Raw genomic sequence first — 22,567 nt, 5'->3', positions numbered from 1 at the left:
GTATATATATATTTTTTTCTATATCGTTTGAACAAGCTGCTGAACTTCACAAAGTAAAATTTAATGATATTGAATGAAACGATTTGTAAAATGTAAACTTGCACGATCACATCGAGAGAAATCAAGTTTCAATGCCTCGTTAGCCCAAAAAGGTCAAATTGAAACAAAATGATACTCCTTTAATTCAGTTTTCAGACTTGTTTTTTTCTTTCTTCTTCTAAATTTGAAGTTTTGATATTTATTTATTTATCTTGCAGAATACCATAGCTAGCATATAGTACATATTTGAACGATATTTGCTTATTATGTTGAATAATTGTTACGTTTTCGTACGTTATAAATGAAAAAAGTTAGCAATGAACGAGCTCCTTGATAATTTATGGTACATTGATGAACCCGATCGATTCTTCGGTGAGATAGATATAAAACTTCAAGTTATATAGAACATGCATATTAAATTATAGATAAATTTGGTGTGAGTGAGCACCCATACTTCTATGGGTGGGTAGTAGTAGTAATGCATTAATAAATAAAAGGAAATATTTGTTTCATACTATAAAATTATGAGTTCGTTGGTAATGTGCATGATGGGCGAAGTAACACAAAAGAAATAATGATTTGTATGATTATGGAAGATAATCTAGCTAAACGTTAGTACAAACGTTGTCGGTTAAATTCACATTATGAGAACACGCCTTAAGATTTAAGAATCTTCGGTTCTTGTAATCAAGAAAAAAAAAAACACACTTTTGTCAAACAACGAAAACATACTTTAATAAAATTATTTGTTTTAGCAAAAATATATTATTATGAAATTCTTGTAAAACGTCACGTCACCATATCTCTCGTATAAAACATATGGTATTAGATAGCACGTCGTGTACACAGTTCACAAAACTTCGTCAAATTAAATTAGTTAAAAAATCAATTTGATAACAAAAATCCAAATTGAAAAGCTGTTCGACTAAACAACTTAAATGGCTATTAATCTATTAATTGAATATGTAATCAAAACTTATAAGTTAGTAATAAATAATACCCGATCCACAAAAAACCACTCTACTTCTATGTGAAAGCTCGCTCAATCGTTACCGTTCAGATATAAAAAAGCAACGGCTCTGCTGACATTACCACATCTTAAACAACATACACCGTCACACATGTGACTCTTCCTTTAATATCCCTCTCGCACGATCTTTATTTTTCCCTCTTCTTACACAAAAAAAGAAAAATTAAAAATGTTTTTTAGAAATCTCTCCGAAGCAAAAGCATTTATTGAATTTTAATTTTCCAGCTTAAATTTTGAAACGGTGAAACTTTTACAGAGAGAGAGAATCTTGAAACTATCAAACATTTTTTTGAATTAATTCTTATCCTTTTAGCTCAGCTGAATTTTTCAATTCTTCTCCTTCGCTTCACATTTTTTTTTTGTTGGTTCAATTCTTCGCATATTTTTAGGAGTGAGTTTGTTGTTCGTCTCTCTCTGATCGTTTGTGTGAGAGAGAGACTCTGTATAGTTTTCCCGGAAAATTTTCACCGTCGCATTGGGGAAATTTGTTCGCTCAATACCGACGAAAAATGCCAAGCATTAGAGCTCCAGCTGCGAAGAAGACAACTACACTCACGGTTAGCTCTCTCTCTCCTCCTCGTAAGATAAATTTTCGGTTTAATCCGTCTGAATTTTCAATAACCGGTTTGATTTCTCTGTCTTTTCCGGTAGGTTGCTGTGAAATGTAGACCGTTAATGGAGAAAGAACGTGGTAGAGACATTGTTCGTGTTAATAACTCTAAGGTCTCTCTCTGTTCATAATTTTTTTCCACAGTTGATGATTCTGTGCTCTTTCGATTTTGGTAAATTTCGACCTAATTTTTGTTTTTGTTTTTTTTTTTTTCGATTTTTCAGGAAGTGATTGTGTTAGACCCTGACTTATCGAAAGATTACCTTGATCGGATTCAGAATCGGACTAAAGAGAAGAAATATTGTTTTGATCATGCATTTGGCCCTGAGAGCACCAACAAGGTTTGTTTCTGTGAATTTCTTGGATCTGTGTGTTCTTGTTTATGTCTTTGAGAAAATTCCTTGAAACGTTTAGGTTCGTAGTGTGTATGACTGTGTGTGACTTTTTTTTAAGTAAGTGAATGAAGTTGTGGGTTTTATTTTCAGACTTGTGGTTTAAGGTTTGTGTATTCGGATATAGAGTTATGAATCTAAACATGTATTTGGTTGGATTATTGGTTTTACAGAATGTCTATAGGAGTATGTCTTCTGTGATCTCTGGTGTTGTCCAGGGACTCAATGCTACAGTGTTTGCTTATGGTTCTACTGGAAGGTACTGTATGTATTTATGTAAATGATCTTTAATATTATGTAGCATGTATTCAATCCGCAAAGGCTACAAGAAAATTCATGTCACTCGGTTCCATGCTACCGAAATTATTTGGGCTTATAGTACTCGTGACAATAAACTGGCTTGATGAGAGAGCACTCAGTAAAAGTGATGCAGTATGGACTCTGGACTCTTTGTTGTTATCTGACTCAATGATGCATTTCTTTTAGTGGTAAAACATATACCATGGTTGGGACTCGAAGTGATCCTGGATTGATGGTTCTCAGCCTGAATACCATTTTTGATATGATCAAGAGTGATAAGAGCTCAGATGATTTTGAAGTGACTTGCTCATATCTTGAAGTCTACAATGAAGTAAGGCTTAGTCTGATAAACTTGGTTATTGTTGTTTGTGGTTGTTCAAAAAAAAAAAAAAAAGGTTATTGTTGTTTGTTGTGTAGTGTGCTTTCCATTATGTGGTATTACTCTTTCTCACATAATATTTAATCTCGACTGCAACTCAGGTTATATACGATCTGCTTGAAAAATCTTCTGGTCATTTGGAGCTCAGAGAGGATCCAGAGCAGGGGATAGTAGTAGCTGGCCTGCGATCAATCAAGGTCCGTATACTTTTCTGATCTCTGTTAAACCTGATTTGCAGAGATCACTTTAAAACCTGTTTCTAATCATGTTATGTATCAGAATATATAGTGTAGTAGTATGGTTTAGATTAAGAATGCTTTCTCTGCCTTCCAGTTTGTATCAGTTAGTATTTCTATTAGAATTCTCTGCTGATGACGAGGAAAACCAGACTTTTATCCTTGTTTGATTTGCTCCATTGAAACCTTTTCGGCATTTGCATCTTGGGTCCTTAGTCAAAATGTTTATTTTGTAGGTCTTTTCTGCAGACCGAATTCTTGAACTGCTGAACTTAGGGAACAGTAGACGGAAAACTGAGAGCACGGAGATGAATGGAACGTCATCAAGGTGAGTGGATGCTACCTTCTGAATAAGCTGTTAATGTTGGAGGCTTTGTCGCTTGTAAATCTCTAGATCTCACAGCAAAATTGTTTATTTCCTTGAGTAGTTTCTTCCTGCATCGTAATGGAAACGTTCTTGAATATTTCTTGAAAATGAACTCGTGGTGCCCATTACCGATATGTACTTCCCTGTCAATTACCAGATCCCATGCAGTTCTGGAGATTGCAGTAAAGAGAAGGCAAAAGAATCAAAATCAAGTCATGAGAGGGAAACTCGCCCTTGTTGATCTTGCTGGCAGTGAAAGAGCTGCTGAGACGAACAATGGAGGTCAAAAACTGAGGGATGGAGCTAACATCAATCGATCACTCCTTGCACTAGCAAATTGCATAAACGCTTTGGGGAAGCAACACAAAAAGGGCCTTGCTTATGTCCCATACAGAAACAGGTATAAGTGGATATGTGATCTTTTCTATCTTAGATTAGTAATCTTTTCTGGCTGACAAAAACATGTCTACTTTCAGCAAACTTACACGGATTCTTAAAGATGGTCTGAGTGGGAACTCCCAGACAGTGATGGTTGCAACGATATCACCTGCTGATAGTCAGTATCATCATACTGTGAACACATTGAAATATGCTGACCGAGCAAAGGAGATTAAAACACACATTCAGGTGACAATAAATTTCATTTGAATAATTCTGGTCGATAATTGGTTCACAAGTACTTACTATTCACTTTTCATGCATTTTAGAAAAACATTGGTACCATCGACACTCATATGTCAGACTACCAACGAATGATCGATAATCTTCAAGTAAGTTAATACTTCTGTCTACTTTTGTTACAAAATGAATATAGTAGCAGTATATAACTCAGATATTTGGTTTCATAGAAAGAGGTTTCTCAGCTGAAAACACAACTAGCAGAAAAAGAGTCGCAGCTAAGCATCAAACCTTTTGAAAGAGGTGTTGAACGTGAACTTTCGTGGTTGGATGGTTTAAGCCACCAGATTAGTGAAAATGTTCAGGACCGTATAAACTTGCAGAAGGCTTTATTTGAGCTTGAGGAAACTAACCTGAGAAATCGCACTGAACTTCAGCATCTTGATGATGCAATTGCGAAACAGGTTAGGTGATAAAGCTTCTCATAATTCAGAGGTCAATATATTGCATTACTGTAACCTCTTCTCTATTTTATAGGCGACAGAGAAAGACGTAGTCGAAGCTCTAAGTAGCAGACGACAAGTAATACTTGATAATATCCGCGACAACGATGAAGCCGGTGTTAACTACCAGAGAGTAAACCTTTTGCTTTATCATATATTTCAACTCTGCACTTAATCATTGTGACTGCATAATCATCCTTATATCTTCATTTTTACAGGAAATTGAAGAAAATGAAAGACATCGCTGTAAACTACAGGATATGCTCAATGAAGCAATAAATAACAACGGAAACAAAACTTATCTGCATATTCTCAATCAGTATAAGCTCCTGGTGAGTAAAGTAAACAAAGCAAATTCTTATTTTCTTGACCCTGAGGTTCATACACAACTAATTCACATTTATTGTTTGTTTCTTTAAATGTAGGGGATGGGTAATACTGAACTACAATTCGAAATGGCAATGAGAGACCAAATCATTTACAACCAAAGGGAAGCCCAAAGAAACCTATGGAATTTGCTAATGGGTTTAGGAGTTGACGAGAAACAAGTGTTTGACCTCGCTGCAAAACAAGGAATCACAATTGAAGACTGGAGTAGTATGGCATCGTTTCCAGGACTTCCTTATCGGAAACAGACACCGAGTTTCATACCTGCAAACATCCCTTTCATGGGCCACTCATATTCTAAATCCTCCTGTACTTTCCAGAGTTATCAAGACCCTTCTTCGAAAGGTCAACAATGGGCTCCTACTCCTACTTTATGCAGAGAGGAACACCACAGCTCTTACTACTTCATGGGACAGGAGCCACCTGCATTTGTCAATGTTAGGAAAAGCCACGATGGTTGGGTTGGTGGCAGCAGACCAGCTCCACGGATCGACACAGGAGGCAATCATCGCCGAGTCTCTTATCCACAAACTGTGAACAATTCTTCTCCTCGGATGGTCTCTTCCCATATAGGTCCCAACTTTTACCAGGCTCCTCAAAGGGTACGTATCATAACACTTCATTTTTTCTTCAGATGCGATGAGGTTAATTTCAATCTCACTTATTCGGCTTGTAAAACTAACATTCTATATGTTCTGATTACAACCAGGAAATGTTGGCTAACACAACAAGTCCTTATGGTAGCCCGCGAGCTGGACTCATCAGCGTGGCCACCACCCCAACTGTGCAACCTTTCTATGGAAGTCCCCGTGCCGTCACTGTGAGAAACGGTTCATACAACAACAGTCCACGCGCCCCCAATGCAGTTTCATCTAATGGTGCAAGAAACCAGCAGCAACGATCGTATGGAACGAGCCCGCTCTCAGGAACCAATGGCGTCAAAAACTCGTCGTTTGGACAGAAGAGCCACACAAAGTTGTACAGAGGAGGAGGAGGCGCTAAAGGTCACAGTAAAGGAAACAAACCTCAGCGCCAACACCAATGACATCTCTAAAACCAACACTTGAGTTCGATAAAGAGTCAGTTTCGAGGCTCAGTTTTTTAAACGCCTCACGCTCTCACATGACTCGTTTTTGTTTGTTTTGTTTGTTTGTACAGTCCACGGTATTGATTTCTTCCTGATACGATTGATGTGTGTATATATATATGGGGAAAAGGTTATAAAAAAGAGAAAAGCAATTTGTCCATTTTGACCCAAAAAAAAAAATCTCACTGAACCATTGTTGTCTTTTCGACAACGATAACTAACTTGTAGAGGGACAAAGAGTTTAGACAAAACGACGTCACTTTGAAAAAATCTTTAAATTGGGTCAGAGACAGAGTCCAAAGCTAAAAATCCCTATATCGACCTCCTCTTCTCTCCGCCATCTGCACCGCCGGAATCAACCTTCTCCGGCGTAGTTTCGGCTTCCTCCGAGCTTCGCCAGCGTCGTCTACCAAAATTTCACACGTATCTCGTTTTCTCTCCTGCAGAAGTCGAACTCTGGTTTATACTCTGTTTTATATTTTATCTCTCTCTCTCTTTTGTGTTGGTGGATTGGTTTGTGATTAGTTCAATAACTTTACAGTTCCGATTAGGTTAGTCTAAGTAGATCATCGCCTNAAAAAAAAAAAAAAAAGGTTATTGTTGTTTGTTGTGTAGTGTGCTTTCCATTATGTGGTATTACTCTTTCTCACATAATATTTAATCTCGACTGCAACTCAGGTTATATACGATCTGCTTGAAAAATCTTCTGGTCATTTGGAGCTCAGAGAGGATCCAGAGCAGGGGATAGTAGTAGCTGGCCTGCGATCAATCAAGGTCCGTATACTTTTCTGATCTCTGTTAAACCTGATTTGCAGAGATCACTTTAAAACCTGTTTCTAATCATGTTATGTATCAGAATATATAGTGTAGTAGTATGGTTTAGATTAAGAATGCTTTCTCTGCCTTCCAGTTTGTATCAGTTAGTATTTCTATTAGAATTCTCTGCTGATGACGAGGAAAACCAGACTTTTATCCTTGTTTGATTTGCTCCATTGAAACCTTTTCGGCATTTGCATCTTGGGTCCTTAGTCAAAATGTTTATTTTGTAGGTCTTTTCTGCAGACCGAATTCTTGAACTGCTGAACTTAGGGAACAGTAGACGGAAAACTGAGAGCACGGAGATGAATGGAACGTCATCAAGGTGAGTGGATGCTACCTTCTGAATAAGCTGTTAATGTTGGAGGCTTTGTCGCTTGTAAATCTCTAGATCTCACAGCAAAATTGTTTATTTCCTTGAGTAGTTTCTTCCTGCATCGTAATGGAAACGTTCTTGAATATTTCTTGAAAATGAACTCGTGGTGCCCATTACCGATATGTACTTCCCTGTCAATTACCAGATCCCATGCAGTTCTGGAGATTGCAGTAAAGAGAAGGCAAAAGAATCAAAATCAAGTCATGAGAGGGAAACTCGCCCTTGTTGATCTTGCTGGCAGTGAAAGAGCTGCTGAGACGAACAATGGAGGTCAAAAACTGAGGGATGGAGCTAACATCAATCGATCACTCCTTGCACTAGCAAATTGCATAAACGCTTTGGGGAAGCAACACAAAAAGGGCCTTGCTTATGTCCCATACAGAAACAGGTATAAGTGGATATGTGATCTTTTCTATCTTAGATTAGTAATCTTTTCTGGCTGACAAAAACATGTCTACTTTCAGCAAACTTACACGGATTCTTAAAGATGGTCTGAGTGGGAACTCCCAGACAGTGATGGTTGCAACGATATCACCTGCTGATAGTCAGTATCATCATACTGTGAACACATTGAAATATGCTGACCGAGCAAAGGAGATTAAAACACACATTCAGGTGACAATAAATTTCATTTGAATAATTCTGGTCGATAATTGGTTCACAAGTACTTACTATTCACTTTTCATGCATTTTAGAAAAACATTGGTACCATCGACACTCATATGTCAGACTACCAACGAATGATCGATAATCTTCAAGTAAGTTAATACTTCTGTCTACTTTTGTTACAAAATGAATATAGTAGCAGTATATAACTCAGATATTTGGTTTCATAGAAAGAGGTTTCTCAGCTGAAAACACAACTAGCAGAAAAAGAGTCGCAGCTAAGCATCAAACCTTTTGAAAGAGGTGTTGAACGTGAACTTTCGTGGTTGGATGGTTTAAGCCACCAGATTAGTGAAAATGTTCAGGACCGTATAAACTTGCAGAAGGCTTTATTTGAGCTTGAGGAAACTAACCTGAGAAATCGCACTGAACTTCAGCATCTTGATGATGCAATTGCGAAACAGGTTAGGTGATAAAGCTTCTCATAATTCAGAGGTCAATATATTGCATTACTGTAACCTCTTCTCTATTTTATAGGCGACAGAGAAAGACGTAGTCGAAGCTCTAAGTAGCAGACGACAAGTAATACTTGATAATATCCGCGACAACGATGAAGCCGGTGTTAACTACCAGAGAGTAAACCTTTTGCTTTATCATATATTTCAACTCTGCACTTAATCATTGTGACTGCATAATCATCCTTATATCTTCATTTTTACAGGAAATTGAAGAAAATGAAAGACATCGCTGTAAACTACAGGATATGCTCAATGAAGCAATAAATAACAACGGAAACAAAACTTATCTGCATATTCTCAATCAGTATAAGCTCCTGGTGAGTAAAGTAAACAAAGCAAATTCTTATTTTCTTGACCCTGAGGTTCATACACAACTAATTCACATTTATTGTTTGTTTCTTTAAATGTAGGGGATGGGTAATACTGAACTACAATTCGAAATGGCAATGAGAGACCAAATCATTTACAACCAAAGGGAAGCCCAAAGAAACCTATGGAATTTGCTAATGGGTTTAGGAGTTGACGAGAAACAAGTGTTTGACCTCGCTGCAAAACAAGGAATCACAATTGAAGACTGGAGTAGTATGGCATCGTTTCCAGGACTTCCTTATCGGAAACAGACACCGAGTTTCATACCTGCAAACATCCCTTTCATGGGCCACTCATATTCTAAATCCTCCTGTACTTTCCAGAGTTATCAAGACCCTTCTTCGAAAGGTCAACAATGGGCTCCTACTCCTACTTTATGCAGAGAGGAACACCACAGCTCTTACTACTTCATGGGACAGGAGCCACCTGCATTTGTCAATGTTAGGAAAAGCCACGATGGTTGGGTTGGTGGCAGCAGACCAGCTCCACGGATCGACACAGGAGGCAATCATCGCCGAGTCTCTTATCCACAAACTGTGAACAATTCTTCTCCTCGGATGGTCTCTTCCCATATAGGTCCCAACTTTTACCAGGCTCCTCAAAGGGTACGTATCATAACACTTCATTTTTTCTTCAGATGCGATGAGGTTAATTTCAATCTCACTTATTCGGCTTGTAAAACTAACATTCTATATGTTCTGATTACAACCAGGAAATGTTGGCTAACACAACAAGTCCTTATGGTAGCCCGCGAGCTGGACTCATCAGCGTGGCCACCACCCCAACTGTGCAACCTTTCTATGGAAGTCCCCGTGCCGTCACTGTGAGAAACGGTTCATACAACAACAGTCCACGCGCCCCCAATGCAGTTTCATCTAATGGTGCAAGAAACCAGCAGCAACGATCGTATGGAACGAGCCCGCTCTCAGGAACCAATGGCGTCAAAAACTCGTCGTTTGGACAGAAGAGCCACACAAAGTTGTACAGAGGAGGAGGAGGCGCTAAAGGTCACAGTAAAGGAAACAAACCTCAGCGCCAACACCAATGACATCTCTAAAACCAACACTTGAGTTCGATAAAGAGTCAGTTTCGAGGCTCAGTTTTTTAAACGCCTCACGCTCTCACATGACTCGTTTTTGTTTGTTTTGTTTGTTTGTACAGTCCACGGTATTGATTTCTTCCTGATACGATTGATGTGTGTATATATATATGGGGAAAAGGTTATAAAAAAGAGAAAAGCAATTTGTCCATTTTGACCCAAAAAAAAAAATCTCACTGAACCATTGTTGTCTTTTCGACAACGATAACTAACTTGTAGAGGGACAAAGAGTTTAGACAAAACGACGTCACTTTGAAAAAATCTTTAAATTGGGTCAGAGACAGAGTCCAAAGCTAAAAATCCCTATATCGACCTCCTCTTCTCTCCGCCATCTGCACCGCCGGAATCAACCTTCTCCGGCGTAGTTTCGGCTTCCTCCGAGCTTCGCCAGCGTCGTCTACCAAAATTTCACACGTATCTCGTTTTCTCTCCTGCAGAAGTCGAACTCTGGTTTATACTCTGTTTTATATTTTATCTCTCTCTCTCTTTTGTGTTGGTGGATTGGTTTGTGATTAGTTCAATAACTTTACAGTTCCGATTAGGTTAGTCTAAGTAGATCATCGCCTTATTGGATTATCAAAGCTCCTCTTGTTTGAAATTCCGACTGAAAAATTCATACTTTCTTCTCTGAATTTTAGCTTGACACAATGTTACATGTGTTCTTTTAGAATGGAAGACAAAGAAATGGATACAAGAAGCCAACTGAAGAAGAAAATTTTCGAAATTTTCAAAGACTTTATGACGGGGTAAAAATTGTATTGTTTTGCTTTGATTCTCTTACATTTATGCGCTTTCAAGTATGTTCACGTGTTGAGTCCCTCTGTAATTTTGAATCTGGGTTATTGGTAATCATTATAGAATCACACAGCTTGAGGAACTAGAGAATGCTGCAAACACCTTTCTTCTACGGTTTCAGCAAGCACTCAGTACGTACCCTTCACTGTGGATTTGCAATCTTTCTGTGACATTTGTTTCTTATGACATTACTATTTCAGGTTATCTTCAACGCCCTCCAATGGTTACTACCTCCAAGTTGATCGAGAACATCATCAAGAAGAATGAAACAAGACGGCTTAAATCATATTTGGAAGCAGGATGTATTAACATCCATGATGCTGCAGAAAGCACAAGAGCTTATAAGTTACTGCTCAACTCTTTTGATTTAAGTCTCAAGATTTATGTGAAAAGTCTCACAGTCGTCTCAGCTTACACATTCTTTTCTTGCACTTCTTCTTCCTGACTTGGTCTTCCTTTTCTTATCTGAAAACAAAAATACCGGAACAAGTAGTGCATACATCCCTAGCAGGACTTTCTGACCACCTAATCAAAGGTAATGTATTACTCTGTCTCTATAACTTTGTTTTGCCCATAGTTACTGTTTCATGTCTTCACTCACTCTCACATAATTATAGTTTATATAAGCAGTTATGCCTTTTTAATCTTTAAGATGTGAAAATTGCAGCCAGAAGCTTGTTGATTGAGCTCGAGTGTCTCACCGATGAAGCAGCCATTGCGATTGAGACTGCCACAAACTTTTCCGTTGGGCTAGATAAAGAGTCAAGTGATGAATTGCAACAAGTAACATGTGATGAGGTAAGATATCAACAGAGACTTCTTTGAAAAACGGTTTCAGAGAAGAATAATGTTATTTTGGATGTGTTTGTTTTAGGAGAACGAGACAGTAAATTTCTCTCAAGAACCTGAAGTTACAGAGTACGCTACACTTATTGCAGTAGTTTACAGTATGATGAAGCAAAACTATACGATGCAGGTGTGTGCAATTTGAACCCTTCTTCTCTTCATGTTTGATCTTTAAAAACCTTAATAACTCACTGAAGAGAAATGTGTCTGATTTCAGGAAAAGATTGTGCGATCGCTTAGTTTGAAGTCATCATCAGATGAGCTAGAGACTTATAGTCTGATGTGGTCATTGCGTCCATTTGTAGAAGATGAGATTGTGAACAGAGCTTGGAAATGGATTTACTGAAAACAAAAAAAAACACTCATTTCATCTAGTTTTGTTTGATAAGTGTATTCCCCATTAGTTTCATCCAGTTTTGTGTTAATCATTCATTCATTGGGGAAAATGGAGCTTACCATGTGGATGTGATTAGCAGTTTCATAAACCATTACACAAGCAATTATAATGGGCCTATTTGGGTCCATTTACTAAGATAAGCCCATCAGAAAGGGATTTTTTTTTCTTTTCCTGGAAGCAAAACAAACAAAATCGTGCGCAGATCTAGCCGGCGGCGGCGTCTTCGAATTTGTTCGTGGCTGCGTTTTACGTTGCCACGAAGAAGACGAAGATGGATTACCAGAACAAGCTTGTTCTTGCTCCCATGGTTCGTGTGGTAAGTCCAAATCGTGAAATTGGTTCCTTCTATTTTTTTTTATTAATTCGTTGTTCTCGCTTTCGTCTTTGCTTATTCCGGGAGGTGTTATGTTATTTGGTTTAGGGAACGTTGTCGTTTAGGATGTTGGCAGCTGAGTACGGCGCTGATATTACCTACGGTGAAGAGATTATTGATCATAAGCTTGTTAAGTGCGAACGCCGAAATAATGGTAAACTCTTTGGTGTCTTCTTTCGTGTTGTAGTTGTGAACTTTCAATTGATTCATTTGGCTCTCAGATTCTCTGCTATATGTTATGGTCACTGCATTTTACTTCAATAAGCTTAGTTTTATACTATTGGAGGCTGTGTATATTGACGTCATCTATCTCACTTTCTGTTATTGTTGAAGATAAAGCTGAGAGAGATTCAAACTGCTGTGTTTATTCGTTTAGAAGTAAGAAAGGATGAAAAGAACTATCTAGGTTTTGATATGGTGCCATATTAAGGTCTCACTTGGCTCTCAGATTCTCTGCTAGCTAGCTTAGCTCTTGGTATGTTTCAATAAGCTTAGAACTTAGCAAGGATGAAGAACTATCTAGGTTTTGATATGGTGCCGTATCTCACATGATGTAGCTAGTTGAAGTCTCCGTAATCTCTGCGTATCGCTCAAGATAGTTGTCCTGTCGTCTATCAGTTAATATGGACTGTTTCGTATGATAATGGCTTCGACTCTATATTGAAACCTGGTTTCATTAGTGCATCTCTTTGGCAGACATTTTATAGAATTGGCTAGGGGGAGACTTTAAACATCTTCGACTTTATACTTATCTTCATGGTACATATAGGCAGGTTGCTATTGTGGTTCTTCCTGATTCTCGAATTCTTATTGTAGTTCTCCCTCTACAGTTGCTTTCGGGACAACTGAGTTTGTGGAGAAAGGAACAGACAATGTCGTCTTTAGCACATGTGAGGAAGAAAGAAATAGGGTTGTTTTTCAGATGGGAACTTCTGATGCTGTTAGGGCTCTAAAGGCTGCTGAGATTGTGTAAGTTTAGTCGTAGTCGTCACATTGGTTGCAAAGAGTCAATGTTCCGTGTGTTATACCAGTTTTGAAATTGATTGTCTTTGTTTCATCATTTAGGTGCAAAGACGTTGCAACTGTTGATATTAATATGGGTTGCCCCAAGGCGTTCTCTATTCAAGGAGGAATGGGTGCTGCTTTGTTAAGTAAACCTGAGCTGATTCATGATGTATGGCTCTCTGAATTCTTTTGCATATTTGTGCATTTGTTTCTTTACTGATTGATTCCTCATGTGGTATCTTCTGCATCCCAGATTTTGGCAACACTTCAGAGGAACTTAGACGTGCCGGTTACTTGCAAGATTCGATTATTAAAATCACCAGCAGATACTATTGAACTGGCTAGGAGAATTGAGAAACTTGGTGTACCAGCTCTTGCCGTACATGGGAGGTAATGTACACTACTATTAGTTGGTTCTCAATCCTTTCAGCTGTTTTTATAAAAGTTGTTCATCGATTTCTCCATCATCAAATACAGGAAAATTGCAGACAGGCCAAGAGATCCAGCTAAATGGGATGAGATTGCAGATGTGGTGGCGGCATTATCCATTCCTGTCATTGCAAATGGTGATGTTCTAGAATACGATGATTTTTCTCGCATTAAGGCTGCAACAGGTGCATATGATAGACTTATTATTGAGTTCAGATTCAGGAGATTTATCAGCAAATGTCTCATAAGAAGTATCCACTATGTACTAATGATTAACCCTTCGATGTTGCTGGTTTTTTTTGGTTCACATAAAGGCGCTGCATCAGTGATGGTTGCAAGAGGAGCTATGTGGAATGCTTCAATTTTCTCTCCAAAAGGAAAATCTCACTGGGAAGATGTGAAAAAGAAATACCTTAGAAAGGTAACAAAGAAAAAGAGTAAATGATAAATTTTCCTGGTTATGATTTGATTTTTAGATTTCGAGATATTGTGTTGCAGAGTATCTTGTGGAATAACGATGTTAAAAGCACAAAATACACGATAAAGGAGATGATAGCGCATCATTCTTGTCTTGAACTACCCGAAGGGAAGTCTATCAACAAAGCAGACACTTTAGAAGATCTAGCGTAAGTCACATTCCTGATTAGTCTTGATTGATACTAATGACACAAACTAGAGAACGTATCTGATCTAACCAAACCGAAACTGTAATCCAAGTCTCAGTCCAATCTGGTTCAGCTTCAAGTCTAATGTTCTTTGTTGGGTGTGGATATTTCAGGCGTCTTTACGAGTTGGAAGATTACTATTGGACAGTGAAGAACATTGGTCCACTGACACATGACTTGAATCATGTTTTATGATACTAAACGCAAATCTTCTTGTAATCTTATTTAAATTCTTTTGTAATCATTGTTTTTACTCAAAATTAGTAAATTACTGAAACTAGTCGAATGGTAAAACAGTACACACACTATATATAGTAGAATTTTATTTTATTATAGACTTACAGTACATAACATTACAAATGCTGTATTATTTTTTATTATCGCCTACAATTTTATTTTATTTTATTGAAACTCGAAATCCAGCTTAGGTAGAACAACTTCCAACCAACCATTTTAAGTTTTTAACTGTTGTCCACTAAATTCGCAAAAGTGGCTTGAACCTTGTTAATCAGATGCTGTCCATAGACAACTCTTTTGGCAATTTGAGATGTTACTTTTCTCGGATACTTCTCTTTGAAGACATCCAGTGGCTCCACCTCCGCGTCGAAGTTAGTCTGATTCATTCAAGATATGTTTAAAGATAAGCATGATTCCAAATCCAATTGAGGAGAATACAAAAGAGTGTCACAATTTTGTTTTCGTACCTCGTAGAAGAATGCAACACAAACACGGTATCTAGGAGAGTTGTTGATCACTTTATGAAGCGTAGATTCGTAAACTCCATTTGTAAGTATCTGCATATTCATATACGTTTCCCAAATGTTTTCAAGTATTGTCCAAACGAAAGAAAGAGAGGTTAAAGAGGGAGGGAGAAGAAGAAACAAACCGTTAACATGTCGCCGATGTTGCAAATAAACGATCCAGGGATCGGAATAGCTGGTATCCAATCACCGTCCACACTTTTCACCTATTAGAAGTTGCAAAAGTTACACTCTTACGGTTTTGCTTTATTTTTCTTACCAATTTAAAAGAATAAGCCCAATAAATACCTGAAGAGCAGTTTTATCATCATCTTGATTTATAAGCGTTAACAAGCCTGTAAAATAATACCTTTTTTTTTTTAGACCAAACAAAAGAAACCTAAACTATGAAGAGAGTGAACTTGATTGAGTTCAGGATTACTTACCATAATCAGTGTGAGCTCCACTGTAAGTTAAAGAAAATCAAAAGAGAAGACGAGTTACTACAAAGAGATCAAGCTGATCATAAAATGAATAGTGGTCGGTCGATCGTAGTATATAACATTACCATCCAATAACATCTTCTTGGTTAACACCTGGATAACCAATGATACGCATCACCCAAAATGGGTCTCTAAGCATCTTTCCCTCAAACTCATAAGGTGATCCACCAAGTGCTAAGGAGATTCCCCTTAATATATTTCTAGAAAGATCTACAAAATAACCATTAAATGAAGTTAGAAACTTATAACTTTTACTGAGATTCAAAAAGGGCTAAAATTAAACACACCTGTGCATAGCTTAATATACTCCTCCATCACATCTTTGTACTCTTGAGGATTCCCTGGCCTTCAGAAAAGAGGCCACAAAAATACACAAAGAGAAATATAGTCAGATGAAGATGAATATACTATGGTTTAGACTTGTACATTTTTTTGTCTAATTTTATGTTTTTAAAACGTAATTCTGCAATTTATTTAGTTTTCACATTTTTGTTAAGTGATTTCCTATATATAGTTCTCACATTTTTATTAAGTGGTCTACTATAAGCTAGGCAAAAAAAACATAATTACAAAAATTGAGTCACTCTACTCTCTAAAAACCACGGTTTAAACGTTTTATAATGATCCAGTGAGAATTCTTTAGAATAAAAATATGCCTCTATTCGAAATTTTTACTATTCATTCATATATTGCATGTATCTACAATTAATAAAACACAAGTTTTTTGGCCCTTTTGTTCTAATGTTTTTTTCAACACAAACGTAATGAAAAAATAGAGGAAAAAAAAAAAATCAATCAATCGCTTACCACTGGTTTTGCCCTTCCAAGACCTTTCCGATGTCCCCATGCTTGCCTTGCTCAAACTCTCTGTAACACTGTATTCGTCCCAGTTGATAAGAGAATACAACCATATCAGTTAGTTAGAATCATGATTCGTGCATACCACTCAAGCCAAAGACTAGAGTAAGACAAAAACTTACATCAATGGCTTCGTGCATATCTTGTTTCCCACTCGTAAAATTTACTCCAATTCTTTGATATCCTCTGTGTAACAAAAACGCCGCCTATGAGTGATTCCGAAATACAGTTTTTCGTTTTCTAACTTGTTCATCATTCATGATTCTTCGGTTTGTGATTTTTTTCTTTTCCGGAACTAGGCAAGTAAAATATAAACCTACCTTTGTTTGTGTTTCTAGATATTTAATAGAATAGACCTTATTTATATATAATATTGCACTAGCCAGGAATATCTTGTTACTTATTGCACCAGCCAGGAATCTATAGTTTCCTTTTTGTTAAAGTGAATAATTTCACCAGGTGAGAATAACTTGTTGATAATATAATGTCTCGTTTGTTGCGAAACACATTGAACAACGATCAGTGGACGGTGGTAACAAGTTACCAACATTGGTTCATATTTTGAGATATATATGGAAACAAACCTGTATCCACCAGCTGAAGTAATCTTGATCTTAAGTTTCTCCTCGTAAGGAAGCTGGAAGAACTGATGCGTCATCTCTTTCACCTTATTTATAAGATCCTCCGATATCCCATGACCAATCTGATCCACCACATTCACAAACCAAAATCAGCCTCTTTAATATTATAAAACACTAAAAAGTATAAATTCAAATTTCGAAAGTTTTTATATATACCACGTAGAAGAATCCGACGTCCCGACATGCCCTGTCCAGTTTTCGGACAACTTGCGCCACCCCAGCATCATCCGCCATGTCGGAATCATCACATTTGGCCAGTAAAGGACCGATGTCTGCAACAACATTATCACATGAATTTAGTTTTCTTGGAATATCATTATGAAAGTGAACATTGCTGAAAATAATGAATATAATTACGGTTTGTAGTACGTACCGATAACTGGTAGTAGGGATTTGTAGTCTGTCACCATTTTCGATATGATGGAAATGAAAGAAACGTTTTGCTCTTATGTACGTTTACCGGTTTATGGTAGAGACTGTTCTGCGATGATATATTACCATAAACGGTATGTCACTTGTTTATATACCCACTGATTGATTGCCCCTTAGGATCTTCTAAAGGCCAGACATGGAGCAGCCCACGTGCGAATGCAATTTTTCTTTTTTTTTCTGATCTGGATTCGTCATTAAAATAAAACTGTAGTGATTAATTAATATTCCGTTTTTACAACTTTTTAAGGATAAATTACAATTCTTTTAGTAGCTTTAACACTTTATGATTGGTTCGATGAAATCATGAAAGTAGTTTAAAAAAAAAAATTATACTACTTGATTATTTTAGATAGAAAAATAATTAGTAAAATCTTATCATCACGTGTAACTTAGCTTAGATGATAATATAAAGAAAAATAAAAGAGAATGGGATAATCCAATGTCAGTCACTTGATAAGAGATTGAGCATCTTGTGGAAAAAAGAAACCGCATATACTCAATTGACTAACACAAGTTCGTTTACTCAACAAACATGATGAAAGCATAAAGTACACGGCACTTCCAACGAAGTAAGAATGACACGCTGGCAGCTAAGCTAGCTAACACAAATTCCAAGAATACGGCCGTCGGCGTTTAGCTTGCCACTAGGTCTTGGATCAAACTATCGATCGAGCAATTTATCCGGAGATCAGATCTTTGTTATGTAAAAAATAAATTAAGGAGTATGAAATTAATGCACGATGAATTATATGAAGAGCATAGCGAATTAATCAGTATTGTCTTGATGAACTATTGTAAGCTAATTAGGGAGTTCTATTAACAAATTAATCACCTTGGATGATCTAGTATAAGCTAATTTCTTACTTGGTATGATGACTTTTTTAATTTTACTATTCGCACGACGTGGATTTTTTTAGTAAATAACAAAATATTCTTGCTAAGAAAATCCTAATTGTAATCTGTGGGGAAGTTAAGGACTATAGTGGCTGGAGGATCATACCAATTTGGTATTGTTTCTAGCTAGTGTGATGTTTGTTATGTCTGGTGGATGCATGCATGCATGAGGACTCTGCGGTATTTAATAAAAACAAAGATTAGTATTGGACAGTGAAGAATATTCGTCTCCTGAGTACCCATGTGATTTGCGTTAACTATTATTTTGACACTTAAAAACAAATTAAAAGGCTAAAAAGTTTTGAAGATAGAATAAGGAATATTCCACTAGACTCGAGTAAGCTAGTTAGCAGAGTTCCACTTGAATTTTGCATTTGTTTCGAAACAAAGATGGGCTACTCAAGCTGATTAAGTCGTCAGAGTAAAACAAAATGAGAAATAATTTTCTCGTATACTATTCAAGATGGGATATTTTTATTTATAGACACATTATGTTATTTTGTTTGACCCAATTGAACATCCAAGTCTCTTGGCTAAAGTCAATATTGGTGCTTGTGGCAACTTGCAAGTGGCTCCGACCCTGGCTGTGGGTATCCCCCTTAAGCATGGGGGACCGTGCTTGTGGTTGTGTTACGAGTTGAGTGATCAAACTTACCAAAAAAAAANAAAAAAAAAAAAAAAAAAAAAGTTGAGAGAGAAAGTCGAGCGAGTGTGATACACGCGCGGCGATTTTTTTTCTCCCACCGTTTCTTTTTCTTCTGACCACAAGCTCGTGTTCCGATCTGGATCCTCCGTCAATTCCAGTGACTGCGAGGACCCCTCGGCCCATGGTTCTTCACTCGCGACTCTTTGCATGTTACCGGCGAAGCTGATGGACGAAATCAAGGGAGCAGTGGAGAGGAGAAGAATCCGCGAGACGCCGATGGCAAGAGCTCTGCCGGAGGAGTTGCTACGCGGAGTGGAAGAGGGAGATTCACGGCGACGAACGATAGAAGAAGGCAGATAGATCGGAGGATTGGAGATCTTGGAGGCTTCGCGGGATCGGTTACGATAGGGGAGGTAGTCTCCGATCCGGCGAAGCTAAACCACCNTCTGACCACAAGCTCGTGCTCCGATCTGGGTCCTCCGTCAATTCCGGTGACTGCGAGGACCCCTCGGCCCATGGTTCTTCACTCGCGACTCTTTGCATGTTACCGGCGAAGCTGATGGACGAAATCAAGGGAGCAGTGGAGAGGAGAAGAATCCGCGAGACGCCGATGGCAAGAGCTCTGCCGAAGGAGTTGCTACGCGGAGTGGAAGAGGGAGATTCACGGCGACGAACGAGAGAAGAAGGCAGCTAGATCGGAGGATTGGAGATCTTGGAGGCTTCGCGGGATCGGTTACGATAGGGGAGGTAGTCTCCGATCCGGCGAAGCTAAACCACCATCGAAGGCCCGCTTATCTACTCCCTGCTGCCTCTCTCTCTCACGACTGAGCGTGAAAACCTCCTCGACAAAAGGCAGATCGGATCTCTTCCTCCTTCCCAAAACGGCTCTACGGTGGCAGGACGGCAAACGGATCTTGGATCACCGTCTCTGTTCGGCTACCGTCGTCCAGGCTCACCGGAGGTCCTGTTCCGGCTGAGTATCCGCAAGTATGGGCGGCGGCTGCAAACGAGTTCTTCGTTCTGCAGATTAGGGTTTCATGGTTCCCGGTTTGGTTCGGTCTGTGAACCCGGCCGGTTTTGTTTCCATCGGTTTAGTTTTGGTTAACTGTAAATGAGTTGGACCCTAGGGATTTATGTATATGGGCCTACTCCGGAAATAGCCCATTGGGCATTATATGTTTATTAATTGAATACCCTTTAACAAAAAAAAAAAAAAAAAAAAACTTACCAAAAAGAAGAAGAAAAAAATGGTCAATATAGAAGTGCGTAGAAATATGCTTTTCTTCTTTTTTTCTTTTCAAAAAAAAAAAAGATATATATGCCTGTCTCAGATAAAAAATAAATAATAGTAATAAACAGAAAAATAATGATAATAATTTGAAATGTTTAGGATAAAATCAAATTAAATACCCCTAAAAATATTCAGTAACTGTATTGGGCCTAAGCCCATCTGAATATATCAGAATTCAGAGGTTTCCGTCTTTAGGCTGTGTTGTTTTGCTCACCAATATTCAAAGGGTGAATTACTCAAATGTTACTCATTTTAGGTAATATTACCAGAATATACAAAAAACTTTTTTATTACTAGAATATTTTGGATATTTTCAAAATACTCAGCGTGCCCCTGTTTTATGTTATCGGAGAAAATGTAATTACAAAAATGCCATTGCCACGTTAGATGCCACGTCAGAAATCGCTGACGTGTAACCATAACTCAGCCGTAATGCGTTACATAGTATGTTGCGGCTGAGTTATAGGTATGTTGCGGCTGAGTTATCGGAAAAACATTTGAGTAAGAGCGGACGGCTGACTTATTAAAATCTGGCTGAGTTATGCGCATAAGTCAGCCAAGGGTTACGGCTGACTTATTAAATCTGGCTGAGTTATGCGCATAACTCAGCTGTAGTTACGCCTGAGTTTTCACCCGGTGGTTGAGTTGTCAAAATTTTGGCTGAGTTATCACAACGACACGGCTGAGTTGTCAAAATTTTGGCAGAGTTATCACAACGACACGGCTGAGTTAACATTTTCCGCCTGGCTGAGTTATGAAAAACGGCTTACTTATGAGATGTTGTTACGGCTGAGTTATGGTAAAAAAACTATAACTCAGCCGTCATAGGCTGACTTATCGACAACTCAGCCGTTTGACGGCTGACTTATTAGCAAAAAATTAATTACTAGAATGTTATTCAGTTACGGTTGACTTATCAAACGATACGGCTGAGTTACATATTTTCAGTTGATGAAGCGGTTGAGTTTGGCAGCAATTTTTTTTGCTTTTTAATTACTGTAATGTTTTTCATGTTGTGGCTGAGTTACATTGTTAACTAAACTTCTTTGTTATATTGCAAATTAAAAAATTAACTACATGCATGCCATAATATTAAAAATCTTATCATATTTAGGTCTATGTCTATTTTCATTTCAAATGATAATAAAAAATATTAATTTAGGAGAAATAAAATAACTAATTAAAAAAGTTATTAAATAAAAAAAAAACAGTAAAAATTATTTTTTTGACATATGAATTAAATAAAAATGAAAAAATAATTTTTATGTATTATATAACTGAATTTTCGTTTTTTTAATTAAAAAAATAGATAACTCAACTTACCACATCTTTAACTCATGAAAATTTTCATGAGTTAAAGATGTGGTAAGTTGAGTTATCTATTTTTTTAATTAAAAAAATAGATAACTCAACTTACCACATCTTTAACTCATGAAAATTTTCATGAGTTAAAGATGTGGTAAGTTGAGTTATCTATTTTTTTAATTAAAAAAATAGATAACTCAACTTACCACATCTTTAACTCATGAAAATTTTCATGAGTTAAAGATGTGGTAAGTTGAGTTATCTATTTTTTTAATTAAAAAAATAGATAACTCAACTTACCACATCTTTAACTCATGAAAATTTTCATGAGTTAAAGATGTGGTAAGTTGAGTTATCTATTTTTTTAATTAAAAAAACGAAAATTCAGTTATATAATACATAAAAATTATTTTTTCATTTTTATTTAATTCATATAATTTAGGAGAAATAAAATAACTAATTAAAAAAGTTATTAAATAAAAGAAAAACAGTAAAATTATTTTTCTCCTAAATTATATGAATTAAATAAAAGCGAAAAAATAACTTTTTTGCATTATATAAATGAATTTTCGTTCTTTTTTAATTAAAAAAATAGATAACTCAACTTACCACATCTTTAACTCATGAAAATTTCCATAATGTTGAATAATCTTTTGAGTTAACAGTTTTACAAAGGATATACCTCAAACTTGTACATCAACCATAACACATGATTATTCAAACTCAACTTCAAAAAAATTAGTTTTGTTAGTGATTGGTAACATTTTTGAATAAAATTTAGGTCTATGTCTATTTTCATTTCAAATGATAATAAAAATAATAATTTAGGAAAAATAAAATAACTAATTAAAAATTTATTAAATAAAAGAAAAACAGTAAAAATTATTTTTCTTGATATATGAATTAAATAAAAACAAAAATAATAATTTTTTTGTATTATATAACTGAATTTTCGTTTTTTTTATTAAAAAAATAGATAACTCAACTTACCACATCTTTAACTCATGAAAATTTC

The 22,567-nt window shown here is 36.9% G+C and overlaps 5 protein-coding genes across 5 annotated transcripts; 4 read left to right on the top strand and 1 right to left on the bottom strand.

Annotated features, from left to right (window-relative positions):
• LOC104711484 (kinesin-like protein KIN-8B) lies at window positions 1,213–6,101 on the top strand. The gene is made up of 15 exons (XM_010428185.2): window positions 1,213–1,626; window positions 1,721–1,792; window positions 1,904–2,020; window positions 2,245–2,330; window positions 2,558–2,702; window positions 2,852–2,947; window positions 3,223–3,314; window positions 3,511–3,753; window positions 3,830–3,980; window positions 4,061–4,123; window positions 4,202–4,435; window positions 4,509–4,607; window positions 4,693–4,806; window positions 4,900–5,463; window positions 5,571–6,101. The coding sequence occupies exons 1-15, from the start codon at window positions 1,579–1,581 to the stop codon at window positions 5,904–5,906; spliced, it is 2,460 nt and encodes an 819-aa protein (XP_010426487.1). The 5' UTR covers window positions 1,213–1,578; the 3' UTR covers window positions 5,907–6,101.
• On the top strand, window positions 5,984–9,876 carry LOC104715480 (kinesin-like protein KIN-8B). Its single transcript, XM_010432883.1, has 11 exons — window positions 5,984–6,025; window positions 6,627–6,722; window positions 6,998–7,089; window positions 7,286–7,528; window positions 7,605–7,755; window positions 7,836–7,898; window positions 7,977–8,210; window positions 8,284–8,382; window positions 8,468–8,581; window positions 8,675–9,238; window positions 9,346–9,876. Exons 1-11 carry the CDS (start codon window positions 5,984–5,986, stop codon window positions 9,679–9,681), a joined length of 2,034 nt encoding a protein of 677 aa, XP_010431185.1. The 3' UTR covers window positions 9,682–9,876.
• LOC104711481 lies at window positions 9,981–11,905 on the top strand. The gene is made up of 8 exons (XM_010428181.2): window positions 9,981–10,182; window positions 10,401–10,478; window positions 10,591–10,658; window positions 10,728–10,868; window positions 11,021–11,062; window positions 11,195–11,325; window positions 11,402–11,503; window positions 11,591–11,905. Exons 2-8 carry the CDS (start codon window positions 10,402–10,404, stop codon window positions 11,717–11,719), a joined length of 690 nt encoding a protein of 229 aa, XP_010426483.1. The 5' UTR covers window positions 9,981–10,182; window position 10,401; the 3' UTR covers window positions 11,720–11,905.
• Window positions 11,947–14,572, top strand: LOC104711482 (tRNA-dihydrouridine(20) synthase [NAD(P)+]-like). The gene is made up of 9 exons (XM_010428183.1): window positions 11,947–12,086; window positions 12,192–12,297; window positions 12,974–13,112; window positions 13,209–13,317; window positions 13,402–13,538; window positions 13,626–13,762; window positions 13,892–13,998; window positions 14,076–14,203; window positions 14,356–14,572. The coding sequence occupies exons 1-9, from the start codon at window positions 12,042–12,044 to the stop codon at window positions 14,435–14,437; spliced, it is 990 nt and encodes a 329-aa protein (XP_010426485.1). The 5' UTR covers window positions 11,947–12,041; the 3' UTR covers window positions 14,438–14,572.
• LOC104711483 (probable 2-oxoglutarate-dependent dioxygenase DIN11) lies at window positions 14,555–17,464 on the bottom strand. The gene is made up of 12 exons (XM_010428184.2): window positions 17,358–17,464; window positions 17,141–17,256; window positions 16,928–17,046; window positions 16,466–16,529; window positions 16,293–16,360; window positions 15,773–15,831; window positions 15,551–15,695; window positions 15,429–15,448; window positions 15,292–15,338; window positions 15,129–15,209; window positions 14,947–15,036; window positions 14,555–14,856 (listed from the first exon to the last, which is right to left on the bottom strand). Exons 1-12 carry the CDS (start codon window positions 17,392–17,394, stop codon window positions 14,704–14,706), a joined length of 999 nt encoding a protein of 332 aa, XP_010426486.2. The 5' UTR covers window positions 17,395–17,464; the 3' UTR covers window positions 14,555–14,703.

The sequence above is a fragment of the Camelina sativa genome, chromosome 9 (genome assembly GCF_000633955.1).
Source record: "Camelina sativa cultivar DH55 chromosome 9, Cs, whole genome shotgun sequence".
Classification (NCBI taxonomy): Eukaryota; Viridiplantae; Streptophyta; class Magnoliopsida; order Brassicales; family Brassicaceae; genus Camelina; species Camelina sativa.
The sequence above is the reverse complement of the archived record's forward strand: the minus strand, read 5'-3'. Positions and strand labels throughout refer to the sequence as shown.